At 43.6% G+C, this 26,116-nt stretch overlaps 1 protein-coding gene across 2 annotated transcripts in view; it reads left to right on the forward strand.

Moving 5' to 3' along the window:
- Positions 1-26,116, forward strand: part of TDP1 (tyrosyl-DNA phosphodiesterase 1) — a 165,657-nt gene that overhangs the window by 103,541 nt on the left and 36,000 nt on the right. For both annotated transcript variants that reach the window (XM_077463750.1, XM_077463751.1), the window contains exon 14: positions 12,092-12,194. In XM_077463750.1, the coding sequence (XP_077319876.1) occupies positions 12,092-12,194 (103 nt within the window). The remainder of the gene's footprint in view (positions 1-12,091; positions 12,195-26,116) is intronic.

The following is a 26,116-nucleotide window of genomic DNA, read 5'->3' on the forward strand; positions in this document are numbered from 1 at the left end:
CTCCTCGGTGCCGGAACGAAAAATACCGACACGGAGGAGAGATCACATCACTTCCTCTCCTGTGAGGAGAGGAAGTGATGTCACGGAGCATTTCTATTCGTCGGGAGCGATCGCGAGGGGGTGGCCATGAATGAATGGCCGCCCCCTCATCCCGGATCGCTCCCGAACGAATGCCGACCGCCGCAGGCACCGGGGGGGGGGCCCGATCGGGCCCCCCACCCGCGGGAAGGCAGGGACTTATATATACACCCATATGCCTGCCCGTGCCATTCTGCCGACGTATATCGTCGTGCGGCAGTCGGCAAGTGGTTAAGAGGGCGGGTAAAATCTTTCCGGTGCTTCAGCGGTTAATAATGATGCTAAAAAATTTAAATACAGTGAACCTTTCTTTCATCTCCCTGGAAGCGCAAGGAAGCTGGGGGCTCGTGTGCGACCAAGTCGCTGTTTTCTTGTGTGTCTGAAGCTGAAACGAACTGTTCAACCCTGAAAATGTTTAAAACACAATATAGTGAAACACGGGCAGTCCCAGCGGATTCTCAATGGGGCTTCTCGAGAGAATGAAATCAGGACTTGTGTGACATCAACATAGGACTGTGAGCACAATAGTATGACTGCGTGTATCTGCCACACTCAACACTTAGATCCTCTTACCAGATTTACTGATCGTCAATAAGTTGACTGTATACAACGTCTCCACCCCAGAACCAACCTTCCTTTAAAAAGTTGTAGAAGCACAAAGTTTTTTTTCCCCTTCATCCATTCTATACATAAAGGTAAAATACATTCTGTGTGCAGCAGCCGCGCCCCCCCCCCCCAAAAAAAAACTTGAGCCCCCTCTTGATCCAGCGATGTCCACGAGAGCTTTGCCTCTCCGGGAACTCACACTTCTGATGGCTACCGCTGCTGTCTCAGCCAATGAGGAAGGAGAGACCTGGGAGAGCTGAGGTTCTCCTGCACATCGCTGGATCGGGATGGGGCTCAGGCAAGTTTTTTTTGGTACACAGAAGCCCAACTCTCTTCTCATTGGGTGTGATTGATAGTTGACTCCCGCTCCTGTCTCAGCTGATGAGGAAGAGGAGAGACCCAGGAGAACTGAGGCTCTCGTGCACATCGCTGGATCGGGATGGGGCTCAGGTAAGTTTTATGAGGGCTGGCGCACACGGAAGGTTTTTCCTACCTTCATGCATAGATTGCATGAAGGTAAAAGACCTTGGAGCCTTCTCAACCACTTTAACAACTTGGGGGGAAAAAGGAAAATACCGTGCTAGATAGCATGGAAAAGGAACACAACAAAAAATTAAATAAAGCAGCTACTAAAACCGTGAGAAACATACATGTACAAATATAGAATTCAATGTAGCAGTGCTATAAAAAATAACAAAATAAAATGAGAAAAAAAATTGTGAATGATCCAAAACAGTGAATGTGTGTGAACTACAACACACAGCAACGTATGGGAGATGACGTCAGATTGTGACAAATCACGCGTAGGGAGGTTTGACGTGCTGACGTCATTGCGTTGTATTCAGTGGATGGGTGTTCAGAGGCTGGCCAGCTGTTTTTCTCTTGACTGTTTTAATTCTGTAAGTGCAATTTTAAAAGCTTTAATAAACCTTTTAGTACGTTTTACACTATGGAGGGTCTTTTTACAATTCTGGGTAATGCCTGATCTATTCCCCTGTGGTTTGATGTTTGAGTCTCCTTGGTCGTTTGGTGCTTAGCTCAAGTTTCTTCCCAAATAATACCTGTGAACACTCAGCACCCCTCCGGACAGAGGCCCTGGCTAGGTATTTTAGCCGCAGGCACATAAGAGCTTGCCTTTTGATAAGCGCGCATTTTATGTGGTGGAGGTGCACTGTCTTTGAGAGGTGTATATTACAAGAATCTACACTGATTATGCTTTTTATGGACTGTTTACTAATATAAATTTTTATCACATATGTTGCTGTGTGTTGTAGTTCACACACATTCACTGTTTTGGATCATTCCCATTTTTTTCTTGTTTTATTTTATTATTTTTTTTATAGCACTTTAACAACTTGCAGCCCGCCCACCGTTGTGGTACATCGATACTTTGATGTAAAATACCGAGGTTATGGCAGCAGATAGCTAATAGAAGTGGTCTCCGCAACGGATTTGCCGCAAGATCACGCTTATCAGGCACGGGAAAGGACCCCTCTCCGTCGCTTACCGGAGCCATCTCCCCTCTGAGACATGGAGCCGAATGAGGGAATGATGGCTCCCGCTCGGCTCCATACTACTGGATGACTGAAGCAACCAATGGTCTTAAAGGGGAAATTCTTTTTTTTTTTTTTTTAAAGACATTTATTTATTTTTATTTTTTATTGCGTTTATGTGTAAATGTGTGATCTGAGGTCCTTTTGACCCCAAGTCTCACATTTAAGAGGTCCTGTCATGCTTTTTTTTCCTATTACAAGGGATGTTTACATACATCCTTCGGTAGTTCCGTCTACCTGGAGCCACGTTCAAAATGAACGGACTTTACTCCGTGTGTGGGCAAGTCCGTTCATTTCAAAAGTCTGCTGGACTCCCACCATAGTCTGGCGGATTGTTCACCGGACCTAGTCCTGGCATGTGTGGGCAGGTCTGTTCATTCGGAAAGTCCGGTGGACCTCCGCTGCAAAGTCTGGCGGGTTGTCCGCCGGACAGTCTGATCGTGTGTACGCGGCATGAGAGTAAATGCTGTTTTAATGTATTTTACCACCATGGCATCTCAGTTGACTTTTACACTCCTTTGCATCAGTGTTGGGGGTTCAAGCTGCTCCATTCAGATATTTGTGCCTGACACTCAATGGGGTTCACAGCAGAATGGCAAGACTCCCAATATGGGGGTTATTGGCCTCATTAAACTTTGTACCTTGACAATGCCTGACCTTTACGAGAAAACCTAGTGTGTTAGTTTTCATAGAAATAGACCTGGATCTAATAGACCTCTATGTCATTAATAGCACTTAGAATTGATTAGCAGAGCTCGGAAATTGATGCAGAAACCAAGATGATGTAGGCTTTAAATAGCTGCCGTTAAAAAAAAAAAAAAAAAGGCTTAATTGAAACACTGAGCGGAAGTACTCTCCATGCCCTCCCTATATATTGCTCTATAATTTGAGCTCAGAAGCTGGAACATGCATGCATAGTACATGTTGGCCTGTTCAGCCGTTTTACCTTGCAGCTGGGACTCGTGAGCATCGCTGCTCCCACCGCGCAGGAGTCTTATGGGGGTTGTATATGGCAGAATACATCAATTTTATTCATTCTTTCATTATGTTGATCTAACAATTAGGGGTTGATTTTCTAAAGGCGATTAGACTGTGCACTTTGCAAAGGTGCTCCAGGACTTTGTAAATGAGGAAACCTTCACTTGAAGAATACCTAATCGCGTGCAAGGGGGAAAAAAAACCCATCATTTTTTCTTGCACATGATTGGATGATGGAAGTCACCAAATTTCTGCTCATTTACTAAAGGCTCCCAACTGTCCCTGATTTGGAGTAATGTGCCTCTTTCCTCTCCATTTATCCCTCATTTTGATCTGTTCTCTATAGTTGTATATAAAATGCACTTTTTATCTTTCAAAAAGTGTTTCCCAGAGCTAAACCTTTCATTTAAATTCTAACCTGCTGCTATTGAACATTTTAAGAGCAAAAATAAAGGAAAAGTAGTGGTAAAAAAAAGTCTTTGTGGATTTAACCACTTGCCGACCAGCGCACGACGATGTACGTCGACAGAATGGCACGGGCAGGCAAATGGGCGTACATGTACGTCCCTTTAAATTTGCCGCCCTGCCATCGGGAGCGCGGTGCCGCTGGCGCGCTCCCGCGCTGGTCGGGACCTCCGTGAGTCCGGTCGCGGGACCCGCGGACTCGATCGCTGCGGGCATCGCCGCGATCGTCTCACGGAGTGGCCGAATGAAGAAATGCCGTTGTAAACAACATTTCTCCATTCTGCCTAGCAACTAGTGATGCTGATCTCTGCTCCATGTGATTGGAGCAGAGATCAGTGTTCACTAAATGAAAGCCCAACCCCCCACAGTTAGTAACACACCCCTAGGAACACTTAACCCCTACACTGCCACCCACTGGTTAACCCCTTCACTGCCAGTGTCATTTACACAGGAATCACTGCATTTATATAGCAGTGATTACTGTATAAATGACAATGGTCCCAAAAATGTGTCAAAAATGTCCGATGGGTCCCCCACAATGTCGCAGTCACAATAAAAATCGCTGATCGCCGCCATTACTAGTAAAAAAAAAAATAATAAAAAATTATTAATAAAAATGCTATAAAACTATCCCTATTTTGTAAACGCTATAACTTTTGCGCAAACCAATCAATAATCGCTTATTGCGATTTTTTTTTACCAAAAATATGTAGAAGAATACGTGTCGGCCTAAACTGAGGGAAAAAAAGTTTTTTTTATATATTTTTGGGGATATTTATTATAACAAAAAGTGAAAAATAATGCGTTTTTTTCAAAATTGTCGCTCTATTTTTGTTTATAGTGCAAAAAATAAAAACCGCAGGGGTGACCAAATACCACCAAAAGAAAGCTCTATTTGTGGGAAAAAAAGGACGTCAATTTTGTTTGGGAGCCAAGTTGCACGACCGCGCAATTGTCAGTTAAAGCGACGCAGTGCCGAATTGCAAAAAGTGGTCTGGTCTTTGACCAGCAAAATGGTCCGGGGCTGAAAGTGGTTAATTAACCTTTTTTTTTTGGTTAATTTTCCTTTAAGGGGTGTGGCAGGGGCGTGTCCTATGCCTACATACATTTGTTAATGGGTATTACTCGTTCCCATTTCAGAATGTTGGGAAGTATGCTAAAGAGGACCTGTAGTCTGCTCACATAATTTGTAATAAAAACATCTTTGCCATTCTGAAGCTTCCCTCCAACCACTTTTCATATTATTTTATATATACTGTGATTCTATACTTGCCAAATATGCTGCAGAAAATCTCCCTCCACTGAGTCTGGCTGCATCCATTATAACTGTGGGCAGGTGAAGCTGCTGCCTGTTCACTTCCTTGATTTACACAGAGGCACGCCTCCAGCTCTGCAGCTCCGATTGGCCCTCTTATGACTCACCCCCCCTCCCCCTTCCTGGCAAACTTTTACCAGAGTGAGAGAGAGAGCTGTGCATGATGTCATAAGTCTAGGCTAATGACCAGACAAGAAACAGGAAGTAGAAGGGATTTACTGGCAGAAAAAAAAATGTTTTACTATCCAAAGTTAAAACGACAGCAAGGGCAGAAGATTTAATAGATGGAAAGATGAAAAAATGACTGAAGTTCTGCTTAAAAAAAAAAAAAAAGAAAGAAAAAGTCAGCATCTACAAATACTGCAGCTGCTGACTTTTAATAATTGGACACTTACCTGTCCCAGGATCCAGCGATGCGGGAGATCGAAGCCTCGATCTTCTCCCCCTCTGCTCGGTGGCGTCGGCATTGTAACTGTGTGTGCCCGGCAGTGACTTCACAGCCGGGCACACACTGTGCATGCGCGAGGTGCTCTGTGAGTGGCCACGCAATCATCTGGGACCTGTGACGTGTCCCAGATGATTGCTTAGAGGGGGAGGGGAGAGCTGATCTCCCTTCCTGCACCGAGGGAAGTGACGTCAGGAGCCCAGGCGCTGAAGGAGGCAGATTATGAGGGACCCCCTAGCAACAAGCATTAACCACTTGCCTACTGGGCACTTAAAGAGGAAGTAAACCCTGGTGGGTTTACTTCCTCTTTCATTCCCTGCAAAGGCAATGCATAATGGAATACTATGCATCGCATAGTAGCCCATTATGTGTCACTTACCTGACACAGGAGCCAGCGAAGTCGCCGCTGCCCCCTGTAGTCCGCCGCATCCATCTTGCTGGTGGCGTCTCGCAGCTCCGCCGCTGTCATTCGGTGAAGCCGCGATGACGTCACTCCCGCGCATGCGCATGGGAGTCGACACGCGCGGCAGCTCCATTCTTGGAAATGCCGCGCTCAGTGCGCATGCGCCGTAGACAGCGGTGCCCGTTTTCGGGCAAATATCTCCTAAACCATATAGGTTTAGGAGATATTGCTTGGACCTACAGGTAAGCCTTAATCTAGGCTTACCTGTAGGTCAAAGTGGTTTGTAAGGGTTTACAACCACTTTAAACACCCCTCCTGCCCAGACCAATTTTCAGCTTTCGGTGCTCTCACACTTTGAATGACAATTACTCAGTCATGCAACACTGTACCCAAATGAATTTTTTGTCCTTTTTTTCCCACAAATAGAGCTTTCCTTTGGTGGTATTTGATCACCTCTGGGTTTTTTATTTTTTGCGCTATAAATGAAAAAAAAAAAAATGTCTTTGTTTCTGTGATAAAATTATGCAAATTATAAATTTTTCTTCATAAATTTTAGCCATAATTTATACTGCTACATATCTTTGGTAAAAATAACCCAAATTAGTGGATATTATTTGGTCTTTGTGAAAGTTAGAGAGTCTAAAGCTGTGGTGCAAATCATACAAAATTGATCACATCTGATGTACTGGTGGTCTATCTAATTTTTTGCGACCCGAACAAGCCAGGAAAGTACAAATACCCCCCAAATGACCCCTTTTTGGAAAGTAGACATTCCAAGGTATTTAGTAAGAGGCATAGTAAAGTTTTTGGTGTTGTAATTTTTCCCACAATTCTTTGCAAAATGAAGATTTTTTTTGTTTTTTATTTTTTTTCCCACAAAATTGTCATTGTAATAGATTATTTCTCTCAGATGGCACATGTATAGCACAAATGACACCCCAAATTAAATTCTGCTACTCCTCCTGAGTATTATGATACCACATGTGTGGGACTTTTTCACAGCCTGGACAATTAGTGAGGCCCAACATTCAGGGAGCGCCATCACGTGTTCTAGGAGCATAAATTACACATCTAAATTGTTGACTACTTATTACACTTTTGAAGGCCCTGGAGCACCAGGACAATGACACGTGACACTGACTTGGCACCGATACATGGCACTGATGGCACTTGACACTGATGTGACACTGATGACAGATGGCACTAATACGTGGCACTGATGACATTTGACACCGATGACAGATGGAACTAATCTGTGGCACTGATGACACGTGACACTGATGTGGCACTGATGACAGATGGCACTAATACGTGGCACTGATGACAGATGGCACTAATACGTGGCACTGGCAGATGGCACTAATACATGGCACTGATGACACCTGACACTCATGACAGATGGCACTAATACGTGGCACTGACATGTGACACGGACAGGTGGCACTGATATGTGGCACTGATGACATGTGACACTGACAGGTGGCACTAGGGACAGGTGGCACTGGGGACACGTGACACTAGGGACAGGTGGCATGGATAGGTGGCACTGGGGACAGGTGGTACTGGGAACAGATGACACTGTTAGGTGGCACTGGGGACAGGTGGCATTGATAGGTGGCACTGGGGACAAATGGCACTGACAGGTGGCACTGGGAACACATGGCACTGATAGGTGGCACTGGGGACAGGTCGCACTGGGGACAGATGGCACTGACAGGTGGCACCGATAGGTGGCACTGGGGACAGGTGGGCATGTGTGTGTGTGTGTGTGTGTTTCACTGTGTATGTGTGTTTCACTGTGTGTTTTTTAGTGTGTGTGTGTGTGTGTGTGTGTGTGTACACTCACTGTCACAGTCACAGACGCTGCAGCATGGAAGCTCTCCCTCCTCACAACGCTGTCTCTGTGTGAGGAGGGGAGCCGGCGATGAGATATGATCACCTCTCATTGGATAGCCCGATCGAGTGCTAAATGGCCACTGTGATTGGCCATTTAGCACGATCTGTGATTGGCTGTGTCCGAGGGACACGGCCAACACAGTACTTCCCCGATGTGCGCCCGCGGCGGCGTGCATTAGGGAAGTGAACAGGAGGGTGTCCAGGGACGGCCTCCCGGCAGTTAGCGTCCGCTCTGTAGTCGTCTTTTGGCTATAGAGCGGGCGCGAAGTGAGTAAAAAAATAAATTTCTATCAATTTTTTTTTTATGCATATCAATAAATTTTGGGGGGGGGGGGGGGGGGGGTGGAACTCCACTTTAAGCCCTGGATCAATTGCTCTTGCTGAGTGCAACTGCACTTTGCAAAGTGCACAGTCAATTTGCCTTTAAGTAAATCAACCCCTCAGAATTATATACACTGAGCAAGCAGATGCTAAGGAATTTTGCACATACTGTATTCTACTCCCAGTGTAAGGTTTGTAGCTCCCTCTACTTTTAGGTAGGTGCTTAGTGAGATTTTTTTTGACAGCGTAGAGTATAAAGATAGGTAAATTTAGCCAGGGTCATACTCTTTACTAGGCCTGGTTGTTTATTTGGGGATGGGAGTGTCAGAATAGAAGGGGGTGTGGCCGCCTTTACTTGGGCTCAGGGATACCTCCTCTGCTTGACAGTAGATTTTGCTGGAAAGAGAGGGAGGACTGAGGCCTGAGTGGCAGGCACATGTGAGAGAATTGACCAATAGTTAATTACTATGGTCAATGGGAGGTCTCTCATAAAAAGGTGGGGTCACATGCTCTGTAGGGGGAGTTTGAGGACCAGAAGTTCAGGGCCGGAGACCCAGAAATTCAGAGATCCTAAAGCCACTGGGAGGAGGCTTGAAGGCCTGTGAGTTCAGAGATACCAGGCCGGATAGCTGGAGGCGAGTCCAGGGAGACCGTCGTCTGGTCCCTGGAGAAGAAGTCAGTATGTAGTGCTGGAGGAAGACCGGGCGTCCCATGCGGGGATAGCATGGAGGAGGAAGAGGAAGTAGGAACTAAGCGGATGAAGGAAACTGGGAATCGACTTTCTGTGAATAGAACATGGACTGTTGATTGGGAGAGAGCAACGGGAGTGCAACCCAGTAGGAATAATCCATAACTTAATACTGTGTATCCAAGGACCACAGCATCAAGCACTTTTCCAGGACTGAGGGAGGTTTGACAACACAAGTCATGGAAATAGGCAGTGTGGCCAGTGACTTCAGGGTCAACATCCATAGCATTATCGGGAATTTGGAATTTTGGGAATTCAGAAATTCAAAATTTCAGAAATTGGAAAATTCCAAATTTCCGAAAAACTTGAAATATCAAAAATGAGAAATTTCAGAAATTAGATATTTCGGCAATTGGAAATTCTAAATTCAGAAAGTGGAAAATTTTGGAAATTGGAAAATTCTAATTCGGAAATTCAAAATTTTGGAAATTTGAAAATTCAAAACTTTGGAAATCCGAAAAATAAGAATGAAAATCTGAAGATTCAAAAGAATGAAGATTGGAAAACCTGAAAATCAGAAATAATAGCTAATAATAACTATTAAATTATAGGTATTGGAATTTCCTATCAAATTTGACTTAGTGAACGTAACAAGTACGAATTTATCCGAAGTTACGAATTATCTGAAATAATGAATGCCATAGCTAAGCAAATAGAATGTAACGATCTAATAATAATAAATAACAATAATAATAATAAAACCTTTTTTTTATTATTTATTATTAATTTGTTCCATTCCATTTGTTTAGCTGCAGCATTCGTTATTTGGGATAATTCGTAACGTCAGATTAATTTGTATTAGTTACGTTCACAAACAGACAAATTTGAAAGGAAATTCCAATACCTCTAATTTATTAGTTATTATTTCAAATTTTACAAACTTTTTTTTTTCGGATTTTAGAATTTTTAAATATTCCAATTCCGAATTTTTGAAATTTTTGAAAATTAGAATTTTTTTTTCAGTGCACATGTCTAGGTCAGAATTCCTCCACCAGATCCTGTGCTTCTCCTTGCAGCCGCAGAGAGGCTCATCTCTGCATCTCACCGCCTTCCCCATCCCCATCTCAACAGTCAGCAGCAGAGAGGAGTACAGAACTACTCCTACAGATTCTGTGCAGCCGCAGCGCCCTTCATCTCCACCTCCCCTGGTCTCAGTATTCAGTTAACTCCAGGCCTCCTTTGATCCTCCTCCAGATCCTGCACTTTCTGCTTCCCAGTTCTTCCCCCAACTTCTTCCCTGCAGCAACACAAGATAAGGGGGTGCACTTGGATGTAAGAGAGGGTGGGGAACTCTTGACCTCTAACAGCAGAGGGGCTCTTGACATCTGATTTAAGGGGGAGTAGGGTGCTCTGGACATCTAGCCTTTCAGATACAACCGCCCTTTTGAGGCAGACCATAATGCTAATACTGTCAATGACATTTAGTTTGATACTCCTTCTCTAGAGAAACCCTAGTTGATAGATCAACACAAAGTGGCACATAATTGTGAAGTGGAAGGAAAATGATAAATGGTTTTCAACATTTTTTTTATAAATAAATATGTGAAAAGTGTGGGGTACATTTGTATGAGTCAATATTTTGTAGAACCTCCTTTCACTGCATTTACAGCGGGAAGTCTTTTTGGGGATGCCTCTACCAGCTTTGCACATCTAGAGAGGGACATTTTTGCTCATTCTTCTTTGCAAAATATCTCAAGCTCTGTCAGATTGGATGGAGAGCGTCTGTGAACAGCAATTTTCAAGTCTTGCCACAGATTCTCAATGTGATTTAGGTCTGGACTGTGACTGGACCATTCTAACACATGAATATGCTTTGATGTAAACCATTCCATTGTAGCTCTGGCTGGATGTTTAGGGTTGCTGTCCTGCTGGAAGGTGAACCTCCACCCCAGTCTCAAGTCTTTTTCAGACTCTAACAGGTTTTCTTCTAAGATTGTCCTGTATTTGGCTCCATCCATCTTCCCATCAACTCTGACCAGCTTCCCTGTCCCTGATGAAGAAAAGATGGTGTGTTCAGGGTGATGTGCAGTGTTAGTTTTCCCCACATATAGCATTTTTCTTTTAGCCCAAAATGTTCACTTTTGGTCTCATCTGACCAGAGCACCTTCTTCCACATGTTTGCTGTGTCCCCCACATGGCTTCTCACAAACTGCACACAGGACTTCTTATGGTTTTCTTTCATCAATGTCTTTCTTCTTGTCACTCTTCCATAAAGGGCATATTTGTGGAGAGCACGACTAATAGTTGCCCTGTGGAGAGATTCTCCCACCTGAGCTGTGGATCTCTGCAGCTCCTCCAGAGTTACCATGGACCTCTTGGCTCTTCTCTGATGAATGCTCTCCTTGCCCAGCCAGTCAGTTTAGGTGGACGGCCATGTCTTGGTAGGTTTGCAGTTGTGCCATACTCTTTCCATTTTCGGATGATGGATTGAACGGAGCTCTGTAAGATGTTCAAAGCTTGGGATATTTTTTTTATAACCTAACCCTGCTTTATACTTCTCCACAACCTTATCCCTGACCTTTCTGGTGTGTTTCTTGGCCTTCATGATGCTGTTTGTTTGCTAAGGTTCTCTAACAAACCTCTGGGGGCTTCACAGAACAGCTGCATTTATACTTTGATTAAATGACACACAGGTGGACTCTATTTATTAAAGAGGTGACTTCTGAAGGCAATTGGTTCCACTAGATTTTAGTTAGGGGTATCAGAGTAAAGGGAGCTGAATATAAATGCACCCCACGCTTTTCACATATTTATTTGTAAAAGATTTTGAAAACCATTTATCATTTTCCTTCCACTTCACAATTATGTGCCACTTTGTGTTGGTCTATCACATAAAATCCCAATAAAATATGTTTACGTTTTTGGTTGCAACATGACAAAATGTGGAAAATTTCAAGGGGTATGAATACTTTTTCAAGGCACTGTAACCTGAGAGTATTCCCCTCCCCTCACTCACTATTGGCTGGCTTCTGAGCCCTTCACTTATCAGATATAGACACCTATTAGTTATCACCTCCAATCTTCCCCTGTGCTCATGATACATTGAATCATTACAGAAAAAACAAACACAGAGCAATCAAATTATTGTATTTAATAAATTGACCTCTGAAGTGACTCTCCCAAGACAAGACAAGACAAGAGGTTCCCTTTAAATGCTCCTTACAGTAGAAGGATCGATCTACTGTGAGCTGAATGCTGATTTGTTTCTTGTAAAAGTTCTCTTTAAATGTCTATTTATATTTGTTTTATCATTCTGTTTATTTTATTGTTATTTTTCTTTTAGTGCAAATCTGTCAAAAGCAGCGTGGGGCTCCCTGGAGAAGAGCGGTGCCCAGCTGTTTATCCGCTCCTATGAGCTGGGAGTCCTTTTCCTGCCATCTGCTTTTGTAAGTTTGTTTTCTCATTAGTAACATACCATTTTTTTCTGCCAAACTTGACGTTCTGTAGAAAAAACAATGTGTGCAATGTGTGTGGGAGCTGGATAAAACTTTTCTATTGGTAATTCCACCAGAAACTACCCCCTGATTGCCCTCATCTGCTTTTCTCCCTTGATGGATGGGCGCCATCCTTGTTCAGGCATCATCCAGGGTCACCATCTACTTTCTAGATTGAGATGCTGATTCAGAGATGACGCAATCTTGTAAATCTTGGTGCCTGTCTTGGCTGTGTTCATAAATGTCTGACACAGATCAGCCTCCTGCTGCAGCCTCTCTTCTTGTGCCTTGCTACAAAGTTACAAATGTTGCATTTTGACCACTGAAAGAGAGGAGACTGAGGAAATGCTTCCTTCTTGCCTGCAGCAGACAGATGGTATCATCTCAGCCTAGGCAAAATCACTGACTGGAACTTGAGGATTTAATTGTTTAAAAAAAAATATATAGTGTCTAAAATGAATACTGTTGTTGTTTATCATGACAAGCCTGAAAGGTATTCAGGTTGACGTGTAAAATTACCAAAAAGCCACTTTATTCAGTAAAGCAGAAGTCCTCGGACTTCTTAGTACCATGGCCACACTGTATATTTTACAAATACTCAGGGGACTTAACAAAAAAAAATCTATTTTATAAATGAATAAATAAACTTGCGCCAAGAAATAACTTCACATCAGAGACCCCTCCCCCCCCCCCCCCTTCACATCAGAGCCTCCCCACTTCACATCAGAAGTCTCTCTTCACATCATAATCCCCCCCCCCCCCACATCAGAACTCTCCCTTCACATCAGTCCTCCCTTCAAATCAGAGCCCCCTTTTCACATCAAAAGTCCCCCTTGACATCAGAGGCCCCCCGCACCCCCTTTCACATTAAAGTTCTCTCTTCACGTCAAATTCCCCTTGACATAAGAACCTCCTTCACATCTAAATCCACTTCTTCACCTCTCCACACCCCCCCCCCTTTCACATTATAACCTCTCCCTTCACATCAGAAGTCCCCCATTACATAAGAGCCCCCCCACTTCACATCAGAAGTCTCTCTTCACATCAGAAGTCTCTCTTCACATCAGAACTCTCCCTTCACATCAGAGCCCCCCCTTCACATCAGAAGTCCCCCTTCTTATCAGAGTCCTCCCTTCAAATCAGAGCCCCCTTTTCACATCAGAAGTCCCCCTTGACATCAGAGGCCCCCGCACCCCCTTTAACATTATAACCTCTCCCTTCACATCAGAAGTCCCTCTTCACCCCTCAACTCCTCCCCCCTTTGCATTAGAACCTCCCACTCCACATCAGAAGTCCCCCTTCATATCTGAGCCAACCCCTTCACCTCTCACCCCCCCCCCCCACATTAGAGACCCCTCTGCACATCAGAAGTTCCCCTTCATATGAGAACCCTTTCACCTTCACATCAAAGCCCCCTCCTCACATCTGAAGTCCCCCTTCACATCAGAGCCTCCCTCTTTCAAATCAGACCCCCCCCCCCCCTTCACATCAGAAGTCCTCCTTCACATAAGAGTTCCCCTTTTTTAGATAAGATGCCCCCCCCTTCTCATCCAAAGTCCCCCTTCACATCAGAGCCCCCCTTTTATATCAGATGTCCCCCTTCACATCAGAAATCCCCCTTCAAACCAGAGCCCCCCCCTTTCATATCAGATGTTCCCCTTCTAATCAGAGCCCTTCCTTCAAATCAGAGCCCCCCAGTCCCCCCTTCACATCAGAAGTCCCCCTTCTAAGCCCACCCCTTCACCTCTCACCCCTCCCCCCCCTTCACATTAGAACCTCCCGCTTCACATCAGAGCCCTGTCTTCACATCAGATGTTCCCCTTGATATCAGAACCCTTTTAATTTCACATCAAAGCCCCCTCTTCACATCAGAGCCTCCTTCTCATCAGAGGCCCCCTCCTTCAAATCAGAGTCCCCTCTTCACATCAGAAGTCTCCCTTCACATCTAAGCCCACCCCTTCACCTCTCACCCCCCCTTTCACATTAGACCCTCCCCCTTCACATCAGAAGTCCCTCAGAGCAACCTCTTCACATAGAAGTACCCCTTCACATCAGAGCCCCCCCTTTCATATCAGAAGTCCCCCTTCACAGAGCCTGCACCCTTCACATCAAAACCCCTCCCCCTTTCACATCAGAATCCCCCAATCATATCAGAGCTCCATCCCCGTTACATCAGGGTCCTCATCAGTACCCCCCTCCCCCCTTACATCAGCATCCCCATCAAAAGCGGAGACCAATTTATCCCCAGTCTGCGCACTCAGGATACTCCACTGACCGTAGCTGGAGACAGGATAATATCTTGTAGTGGGCCGGATGTGGACTGCAGGCCGTAGTTTGGAGACCTTTGTAGTAAAGAAGAGATAACAATGACAGCCCTGAAACATGCATGCTCTTATATGTCTAAGAAATATAGAAAAACTCATATGATTGCTGAGGTTGCACACCCCAATTGAATGATGAACATTAGAAAAATTCCCCCAGGGTTTTTTTTTTTTTTGCAGCAAATAATATATTAGACAAAATAGAATTGTATGAATAATCTTTTTATTTTACAAATATTTAAAAAAATCACAAAGGGTTCAAATATGAGCTCTAGTTTACACATGACCCATCAAACATGACAACATGTGTAGTATAGGCAGATGTACTTCAGTGGTACAGTGGTTCTGCCCTATATATAATGTCCCAACATGTTTGGACCGTAAAAAGCTGTGGTCTTCTTCAGGGGGACTGCGTTTGCCTAAGAATTAAAAAAAATACATCAAGAACTTAAAGTTGCATCATATCAATATGTGTATATAATTGTCCATATGGACATATCAGGTATAATACCTCTAATAGATGGGAAACGTTTGTGGAATCAGAGACTTAAAGGCCACTTTGGGCTTGGCTTGAAGGGTGGTGAGGATGACCTAGAGAGTGACCTGGACTTTTAAGTTTGGTTCCATGAACGTTTCCCATCTATTAGAGGTAATTATACCCGATATGTCCATATGGACAATTATATACACATATTGATATGATGTAACTTTAAAGAGGTTGTAGAGGCAGAAGGTTTTTATCTTAATGCATTCTATGCATTAAGATAAAATGCCTTTTTTATGTAGTTGCCCCCATAACACTTACCTGAGGTCCCTCTCTGTCCAGCGATGTCCACAAGTGTCTCAGCCGCCTGAGATTCCCCCCTCCTGATTGGCTGAGACACAACAGCTATGCCATTGGGCCACTGCTGTCAATCAAAATCAGCTCTGAGGAGGCAGGGCTCGGTGTCTGAATGGACACAGGGAGCTGTGACTCAGCTCGGGTGCCCCCATAGCAAGCTACTTGCTGTGGGAGCACTGAACAGGAGGGAGGGGCCAGGAGCACAGAAGAATACGTCATATTCCCAACACACACATTCCTGGATAAGCTCTCAAAGTTTGGGTGCTGCAGCAACAACCAGCTGGATACTGTCTCAGGTCACAAAGTAGATATTTGTCAGCACACCATGGACCGACACAAATTAGCATCCAAACAGATTATTTATTGCTTGATTACAACACAAGGAGAGTGCAGCGTTTGTGATACATGCCTGACGAAAGGGTCCTGCATGACTCTGAAACATTGCACTTGTTTGGATGCTACTTTGTGTCGATCCATGGTGTGCTGGCAAATATCTACTTTAGGAGCACAGAAGAGGGACCCGAGAAGAGGAGGATCCAGGTTGCTCTGTGCAAAACCAGCTGCACAGGGGAGGTAAGTATAACATGTTTGTTATTTTTATAGAAACAAAAAAAACGAGACTTTACAATCACTTTAAGATCTTGATGTATTGTTTTATATTTAGATAAAAGCAGTACCCCTGAAGAAGACTATGACTTTTTAAAGTCGAAACACGTTGGGCCATTATATATATATATATATATATATATATATATATATATATAATTTTGTATATATATAGGGCAGAACCTCTGTAACATTGAAGTACATCTGCCTATACTACATATGTTGTAATGTTTGATCGGTCACGTGTAAACCAGAGCTCATACTTTCATTAACACTTTGTGATTTTTAAATATTTGTAAAATAAAAAGATTTTTCATACAATTCTATTTGGTCAAATATCTTATTTGCTGCTAAAAAAAAAAAAAAAACATGGGGGAATTTTTCTACTATTCCTATATCTCTATCCTTCCTTGTATATCTCTATATCATCTAATACATGATATAACTTACTGTGTAGTGCTCATGTACGACTTTACATTAATTTCTGGTTTACTATTCCAGCCTGCAAGGTCGCAGCAGGTTTTCAAAGTTTCCAGGTATCATTAAGTGCCATTAACTATAACTAAGTTAGAAATCCCGGCCTCATTATGTGTCTCCGGAGCGCTGGTACTTGCAGAAATATTACACACTCTGCTTCTGCAAGCGGGGGCAGTTAACAGACACCTACGCAGTAAATGACACTCTGTTTACCTTAATACTGCATTAAGCGATATTTCCTGGTAGCACTGCGTGAATACTGCGCACTATCTCTAGGTCCCCCCTCCTAGATAATGGGGTTGTTGAGTGTTCTTCTGAGAGCGCGGCGAACCGCAGGAGGACAATTTCCTGGGGACAGTCTACCTGTTATCTTAATCTGGAGAAACAGATGCTCTGCGTGATTCCAGCCCATTCTGGCTGCAGGCAGAAGGAATGAAAACAAGGAGAGCGGTCACAGGTTACCCTGACCCCCAACGCCACAATGGTGACAGCACTCAAAGCAGAACTCAAGAAATATATTTTTACAATTTTTGTCCCTTTACGTATTCAAAATCTGAATTGAATTTTGAATTTTTAAATAATTAACCACTTGTCGATCGCCCCTATAGCAGATTTAGTGCTACAGGGCAGCCGTTTAGAATCATGTATACAGGTGCAACTCAAAAAATTTGAATATCATCAAAAAGTTAATTATTAGAGTACTTCAATTCAAAAAGTGAAACTCCTATATTATGTAGATTCAAAATACTAAGACCCCTTTCACACTGGGGCGCTTTGCAGGCGCTACAGCGCAAAAAATAGCTCCTGGAAAGAGCCCTGAAAGAACCGCTCCATTCACTCAATTGTGAAAGCCCGAGGGCTTTCACACTGGAGCGGTGCGCTGGCAGGACAGTAAAAAAAAAAGTCCTGCTAGCAGCATCTTTGGAGCGGTGAAGGAGCGGTGTGTATACCGCTCCTGCCCATTGAAATTAATGGAGCAGCGCTTTGCGGGTGGTTTTAACCCTTTTTCGGCCGCTAGCTAGAGGCCGACGACTACCTCCACAAATACGATGGTAAAGCGCTGTTAAAAATAGCGGCGCTTTATCACTGACGCCGCATCCACGCCAGTGTGAAAGGGGACAACATACAAGGCCATCCACAACATCGCCCCCAGCTACTTCACCAAGCTCATCTGCAGATATCGCCCAAACCTTCCTCTCCGCTCCTCCCAAGACCACCTGCTCTCTAGCTCCATTGTTACCTCCTCCCATGCTCTCTTCCAGGACTTCTCCAGAGCCTCTCCCATTCTCTGGAACTCCCTGCCCCAGTATGTCAGGTCAGCCCCTAACCTGTCTTCCCTCATTTATTCAGGGAAGACTACCCCACACCCACCTAAGAACTGTCCCTGTGTCATCTCCATCAGGACCCCCCCCCCTCCCCCACGCGCACACAGCTTTTACCTTTTGTACCTCGTCCTCCCTCCCTTTAGATTGTAAGCTCCACGAGCAGGGTCCTCATATTCCTTCTGTTTTGAACTGTATTGTAATTGTACTTTTAACCCTCTACATCAGGGATCCTCAAACTACGGCCCTCCAGCTGTTGTGAAACTACACATCCCATGAGGCATTGTAAAACTCTGACGTTCACAGACATGACTAGGCATGATGGGAATTGTAGTTCCTGAACAACTGGAGGGCCATAGTTTGAAGACCCATGCTCTACATTGTAAAGTGCTGCACAAACTTTTGACACTATATAAATCCTGTATAATAATACAAATTCATTACACATAGAGTGATATATTTCAAGTATTTCTTTCTTTTCATTTTGAGGATTATGGCTTACAGCTAGTGAAAACCCAAAATTCGAAATTTTAGAAAATCAGACTATTGTGAAAAAGTTGAATATTATAGACTCATGGTGTCACACTCTAATCAGCTAATTAACTCAAAACACCTGTAAAGGTTTCCTAAGCCTTTAAATTGTGTCTCAGTCCGGTTCAGTAGGTTACACAATCATGGGAAAGATGGCTGACTTGGTAGTTTTCCAAAAGACAGTCATTGACACCCTCCACAGGAAGAGTCACAAAAGGTAATTGCTAAAAAAGCTATGTTTACAGAGTGCTGTAAAGTCCAAACACATGCTTTTGTTATGAGTAAGCTTGAGTGAAACGCACCTTGTGCAACTGGCTGGATTGCAATAAATATCTTCAAAGAACTTTGAATACGTCTGTGGTGTGCCACCATTTCCTGTTTTTCCTATATTACAGAGTGCTGTATCCAAGCATATTAACCACTTCCCGACCAGTGCACGACGATGTATGTCGACAGAATGGCACGGGCAGGCATATTGGCGTACAGGTACGTCCAATATTCAATGCCGTCCTGCCATCGGGAGCGCGCCGCCGGCGGCGCGCTCCCGCGCTGGTCGGGACCCCCGTGATTTCGGTCGCGGGACCCGCGGACTCGATCGCTGCGGGCATCCCCGCGATCGTCTCACGGAGCGGCCGAATGGAGGAAATGCCGTGTAAACAGCATTTTTCCATTCTGCCTAGCAACTAGTGACGCTGATCTCTGCTCCATGTGATTGGAGCAGAGATCAGTGTTCACTAAATGAAAGCCCATCCCCCCCACAGTTAGTAACACACCCCTAGGAACACTTAACCCCTACACTGCCACCCACTTGTTAACCCCTTCACTGCCAGTGTCATTTACACAGGAATCACTGCATTTATATAGCAGTGATTACTGTATAAATGACAATGGTCCCAAAAATGTGTCAAAAATGTCCGATGTGTCCCCCACAATGTCGCAGTCACAATAAAAATCGCTGATCGCCGCCATTACTAGTAAAAAAAAAAATAATAAAAAATTATTAATAAAAATGCTATAAAACTATCCCTATTTTGTAAACGCTATAACTTTTGCGCAAACCAATCAATAATCGCTTATTGCGATTTTTTTTTACCAAAAATATGTAGAAGAATACGTACCGGCCTAAACTGCGGGAAAAAAATGTTTTTTTATATATTTTTGGGGGATATTTATTATAACAAAAAGTAAAAAATAATGCGTTTTTTTCAAAATTGTCGCTCTATTTTTGTTTATAGCGCAAAAAATAAAAACCGCAGGGGTGATCAAATACCACCAAAAGAAAGCTCTATTTGTGGGAAAAAAAGGATGTCAATTTTGTTTGGGAGCCACGTCGCACGACCGCGCAATTGTCAGTTAAAGCGACGCAGTGCCGAATCGCAAAAAGTGATCTGGTCTTTGACCAGCAAAATGGTCCGGTCTGCAAGTGGTTAATGGACAGTTGAGTGGAAGGAAAAGTGTGATAGAAATATGTGCACAAGCAACAGGAATATAACCGCAGCCTTGAGAGGATAGTGAAACAAAGGCCATTCAAGAATTTGAGGGAGATTCACAAGGAGTGGACTTACGGCTGGTGTCGGTGCTTCAAGAGCCACCACACCCAGACGTATCCGGGACATGGGCTACAACTGTCCCATTTTTTGTGTCAAACCACTCCCGAACCTGAGGCATTAGAAGCGTCTTATCTGGGCTAAGGAGAAAAAGGACTGGACTGTTGTTCAGTGGTCTAAAGTCCCCTTTTCGGATAAAAATAAATTTTGCATTTCATTTGGAAATCAAGGTCCCGGAGTCTAGAGGAAGAGTGGAGAGGCACAAAATCAAAATTGCATGAGGTCCAGTGTGAAGTTTCCACGGTCGGTGATGATTTGGGGAGTCATCTGCTGGTGTTGGTCCACTGTGGTTTATCAAGTCTAAAGTCAGCACAGCCCTCTAGCAGGAATTTCCAGAGCACTTCATTGTTCCCTCAGCTGACCAGCTTTATGGAGATGCTGATTTAATTTTTCAGCAGAAACGCCACCTGCCCACATTGCCAAAAGTACCAATACCTGGTTTAATGATCATGGTATCACTGTGCTTGATTGGCCAGCAAACTCACCTGACCTAAACCACATAGAGAATCTGTGGGGTATTATCAATAGGAAGATGAGAAACACCAGACCCAACAATGCAGATGATCTGAAGGCAGCTATCAAAGCAATCTGGGCTTCTATAACACCTCAGCAGTGCCACAGGCTGATCGACTCAATGCCACACCGCATTGATGCATTAATTCATGAAAAAACAAAGTCCATATAGACAGGGATGAGTGAGTTTGGGGTGGAGGAACTTGACTGGCCTGCACAGAGTCCTGACCTCAACCTGATAGAACACCTTTGGGAAGAATTAGAGTGGAGACTGCGAGCCAGACCTTCTTGTCCAGATCAGTGCCTGACCTCACAAATGCTCTTCTGGAAGAATGGTCAAACATTCCCATAGACACCTAAACCTTGTGGACAGCCTTCCCAGAAGAGGTGAAGCTGTTACAGCGGCAAAGGGTGGACCAATTCAATATTGAACAACAATATTGAACCCTACGGACTAAGACTGGGATGCCATTAAAAATCATGTGCATGTAAAGGCAGGCGTCTTAATACTTTTGGTAATATAGTGTATATGTGTGAGCCACTCAGGATGTATGGGAATGAAGTCCTGTGCCCATTGCTGTGAGTGCTGGATGGCAAGGGAGTTCTATGCTACAATCAATGGTAGAATCATAGGTGTCCCAGGAGCCGCACATCAAGCTTAAAGCAGTAGATTATCAAGAGGTGATTTTATTTCATTATACATTGGAGTGTTGCGCCCTCCACTCCCCGCAGGGATGTGTCATTGTCGCTTCCATACACTGGATGAAGGAGAGAAGTTTCCACTTTACATTCAACGCTGACATCCTCATTGTACGCCAACAAATCTCATCGCAAGCAGAGTTCAGTAGGAATATGTTCGCTCTTTCCAAGTCTGAATAACCGAACGCTTCCTAAGGGTGAAACAATGGATTTCTCTTTTCTCTGAGCTCAGTTGCTGCTTCGATGTTGTATATTTTTCTCTTTTATAATTGATTTATGACGAATCTATTGCTAAGTCTTTACTTTCCAGCTTGTCTAAGTAGCCATACTGTATGTGGCCAAAAGTCTATGAATACCTGACCATCACACCTATACGGAATAGTTTGATGTACCAATTACAAAACCATAGCCATCAATATGGAATTGGTCCTTCTTTGTGGCTTTAACAACGTCCACTCTTTTGAGAAGTTTGTCTTAAAATGTTGCCCATTTTGAGGTCAGGTACTGATGTAGAATGAGAAGACCTGGCTCAAAATTTATTTTCCTATTCATAGAGAAGAAAAGGGGAGAAACTAAATTACTAGGGGACTGGAGGGTAACCAACCCCCGGGATTTTTAAATCGGTACCACATATGTGAGAACAATATATTAAATTAAAACCAAAAAAGTTTTATTGAATAAACAAAATACATCTTATAAATAAAAGAGAGACATTTATCTCCATATACATATGGATAAACCTAAATAAATATACAAACACTGGTGCAGATTCCACAGAATTCCACAATTTTTCCACATTTGGATATCAGTGAGCCTGCATTGTTTCTTTCCTACATGTTTCGCTCTTCTGAGCTTCCTCAGGACATTGCAGCAACTAATGATGTGCAGAGAGAACTGCAAATATACAAAAAACTGAATAAATATTCAAACTGGACATAGAGAGTATCAGGGGGTACATCACCCTCCCTCCTCACCCCCCCCCCCCCCTCTCTTTCAAAAGAAAAAGGAGAAGGAGGAAGGCCCTCCATGTCCACCTTGCATAGGTCCAATAAATAGTTTCAATAGATAATTATACTTAGATCTTGTAATTAGACCAGAGCAATAATTAAATACATCTAAACAGGACATATTAATTGTAAAAAGAGAAAGAATTGTACACAGAAGGAAAACATATTTTTCTACATCACAAAAAGGCATTCCATTTAAATAGATGCAATCCCAATTTTTTGAAGCATATAATGTTGTAGTAATATAGTTCTACACTATTAAAGATTACAATTTAGGTGAAGAATAATAAAAATAAATATGAAAATAAAACAAAATAAGATGAAAAATAAAATAAAATGAAACTAGAATAAAACAAATTAAATTGGACATAAGGCCTCTTACCCCTGAATTAATGAAAATGTTTGTCGTTTGTCAATCCTCTGAATAATCGTTGGTAAATAAACAAAGACCCCCACCAAGTCAGAAGGAGTATGAGGAGAACACCCTTAGGTCCGGTTCACACTGCGACGCGAGGCGACACGGCTCGCCTCGCCTCGCTCCCGCAAGTCGCCCCCATTCAGTACTATGGAACCGTTCTGAGAGGAGCGACTCGAGTCGCTCCGACTCAGAAAAAAGGTTCCTGTACTACTTCGGGGCGACTTCGGGGGCGACTTGCATTGACTTCTATGCAGAAGTCCTCTGCAAGTCGCCGCTGAGCTCCCCTCAAGTCGCGGCGAGGTAAGTCGGAGACGCCTCGCCGCGGCTCGCTGTGTGAACCGGCCCTTAGGGATCCCTGGTATTTCCCAAGAGCCTGCAGAGGCACGAGAGTAAAGATATGTTTCATCTAAGTTGAGCTCCAGCATTTTTTGGGTATCCATAAATATTTAATGTAAATGCATACCTGGGATGAATCCAGATAAAGAATCAAATTTGGACCAGTTCATAAAGCCAGGTAAAATAGTGATCCATATATTGTCAGATATTAGTTATGAATAGTAAATGTAGATGTTCCTATTCACCCAAAGGGTGGTCAGTAGGATTTAGGTCAGGGCTCTGTGCAGGACACTTAAGTTCCTCCAAACCAAACTGGTCACACCAAATCTTTATGGAGCTGGCTTTGTACACAGGGGCACAGTCATACTAAAACCTGTTGCTTTTCCCCAAATGGGCAAAACACAGATTTTCTTTAACTACTTCTGGACCACTGCACGCCGATATACATCCTAACTTTGAAGAGGGATATATTTGTTATGGCAGCAGCTAGCTGTCATAACCCTGGCATCCTTTTCTTCGGCCAGTGGTCTGGTTTCTGATAATAGTGGTCTCTGCAGGGGATTCGCTGCAAGATCACTGTTATCGGCGGCGTGAGAGGAGCCCCCCCCCCCCCCCGCCACGCTTCGGTGCCCTCTGCTGCTTGTCATTGCTGTGTATGGAGGCGAGTGAGGGAAAGATGGCCCCCACCCATCTCCATATCATTGCAGGGTGGAAGGGACATCAAACCATCACTTAACATAGCTCTTAAAGCGGAGGTCCACCCTAAAGTGGACCATCCGCTCATTGGAACCCTCCCCCCTCCGGCGCCACAATTGGCACCTTTCAGTCAGGGGGGAGGGGGGTGCAGGTACCTGTACAGTACAGGTATCTACACCCACTTCCGGCGTAGATTCTGCAGAAGGTACGCCCCTTTCCGCAGAACCTACACCCCTTTCCGAAGGTCCCCCGCCGCCTGCTGGGAAACACACGGATCCCAGAGAGAGACAGCGGGGATCATCCTTATTGCGCAGCGCGACTCGCGCATGCGCAGTAGGGAACCGGGAAATGAAGCCGAAAGGCTCCACTTCCTGATTCCCATACCCAAGATGGCGGCGGCAGCACCCGAGAGACGATCGAGAGATCGGCTTCGGGTGCCGACATTGCGGGCGCGCTGGGCAGGTAAGTGTCATTATTTTAAAAGTCAGCAGCTGCAGTATTTGTAGCAATATACACAAGTAAATGCGCAAAAACAGGGTCAAAGATTTTCCCAATGTCCACCAGTCTCTCACCAATTGAAACCAAAAATCCAATTAAATGAATGAGAGTCCATATTATGTAAAGATCCGTATGGTTATAAATATAAAAGCTACTGTCCAGTAGAACAAAGGAAAGCATTTAAAACCAGGAGCTCCATATCCAGGGCTGCCATCAGTGAAGGACAGAAACCATGTTCCAAAGTCTGTGAAAAAAAGCAAAGGAAGAGGCGCCTCTGGGTGTAGAGATAACACACACTTTAATTAAAAAAACGTATTTATTTCAGGCAACTCACATTTTGGATGTGGTCTATGAGCATTCGGTCACTTTAAAAGCTGAGCATGGATGTGGTCAGCTTTTAAAGTTTTGAGTCCATCAAGCTGAGGCGCTGTAGCCGCTAGTGGCCAGGAAGTGGCACAGACACGGAGAGAGATGACATCATGAGGTGGGTGTGACCGGTTTCGTGAGCGTACAGGCTGAGGTTGTTTGACAGCCGCGCTCCTTCATCAAGCAACTTTCACAAGCAACTATTACAAGGAATAATTCCTTGTAATAGGAGTAAAAGTGACATTTTTTTTTTTTTTTTTTTTAAACAAGTGTAAAAATAAAAAGTAAAAGGTAAAATAAATAAGGAAAAAAATATGTAAACGTACCGCGTCCTGCCGAACTCGCACGCAGAAGCGAACGCATACGTGAGTAGTGCGCGCTTGAACGGTGTTCAAACAACACATGTGAGGCATCGCCGCATTCGGTAGAGCGAGAGCAATAATTCTAGCCCTAGACTTCCTCTGTAGCGCAAAACATGCAACCGGTAGAATTTTTTAGATGATGCTTATGGAGATTTTTAAGGGTAAAAGTTTGTCACCATTCCATGAACAGGCGCAATTTTGAAGCGCGACATGTTGGCTATCAATTTACTCGGCGTAACATTATCTTTCACAATCTAAAAAAAAATTGGGCTAGTTTAACTATTGTCTTATTTTTTAATTCAAAAATGTGTATTTTTCCAAAAAAAAGTCCGCTACGCAAATACTGTGTGACAGAAAGTATTGCAACAACCGCCATTTTATTCTCTAGGGCAGTGATGGCGAACCTTGGCACTCCAGATGTTTTGGAACTACAATTCCCAGGATAATCATCTACACTGCAGAGTGCATGAGTATCATGGGAAATGTAGTTCCAAAACATCTGGGGTGCCAAGGTCCGCCATCACTGCTCTAGGGTGTTAGAAACAAAATGTTTGGGGGTTCTAAGTAATTTTCTAGCAAAAAAAAAAAACAGTTTTTAACTTGTAAAACTACATCTAAAAAAGAGGCCCGGTCTTAAAATGGTTAAGGCCTCATGTTTGCTGCTGCTGGTAAACGGACGTTTAGGAAGCAGTTGGGCCTTTTTTTTTTAACTGCTCCTGAACTCTCCTCTATGTTTTCTTATCAGTACATATACACAGGGACGTTTATAGTCGTTTCTAGGCAGTTGCGTTTAGAGGCTTTTTTTGAAACCCAAAAAAATGCGTTCACAAGCTGTGTTTAGAGGCATTTTAAACGCGGTAACTCGCATTTAGCCGCATTTACAGGTGTTTTTAATTTTTGGGCTATTTAAAAAAAAAAAAATTTATTTTTCAAACGCTTCTAGACGCAAAACGCAGCTAAACGCGGCATTTGTGTAAACACGGCTAAACGGCCATTTTTAGATGCCAGTTTCTAGCTGTCAAGTTAAATCGTTCAGGAGACATCCCGTGTACATGAAGCCTTACGCAAAAAAAAAGAAAGAAGAGGGTAAAAAAAAGAAAGAAGAGGGTTTGATAATACTTTAATAACTCATTTAATGTCTTCATAATGGCTTTCATACCATCTGCATTCTTCAAGTTATTTAAAATAATTTTTTTGTTACTGGTTTTGGAAGAATACATAACTGAACGAAAGGTCTTGGATCGTACTTTGAAATGCGTTCTGGGAAGCAAACT

Source organism: Lithobates pipiens, unplaced genomic scaffold, assembly GCF_037356315.1.
Source record: "Lithobates pipiens isolate NorthernLeopardFrog02 unplaced genomic scaffold, aLitPip1_a1.2 Scaffold_30, whole genome shotgun sequence".
NCBI classification, from domain to species: Eukaryota; Metazoa; Chordata; class Amphibia; order Anura; family Ranidae; genus Lithobates; species Lithobates pipiens.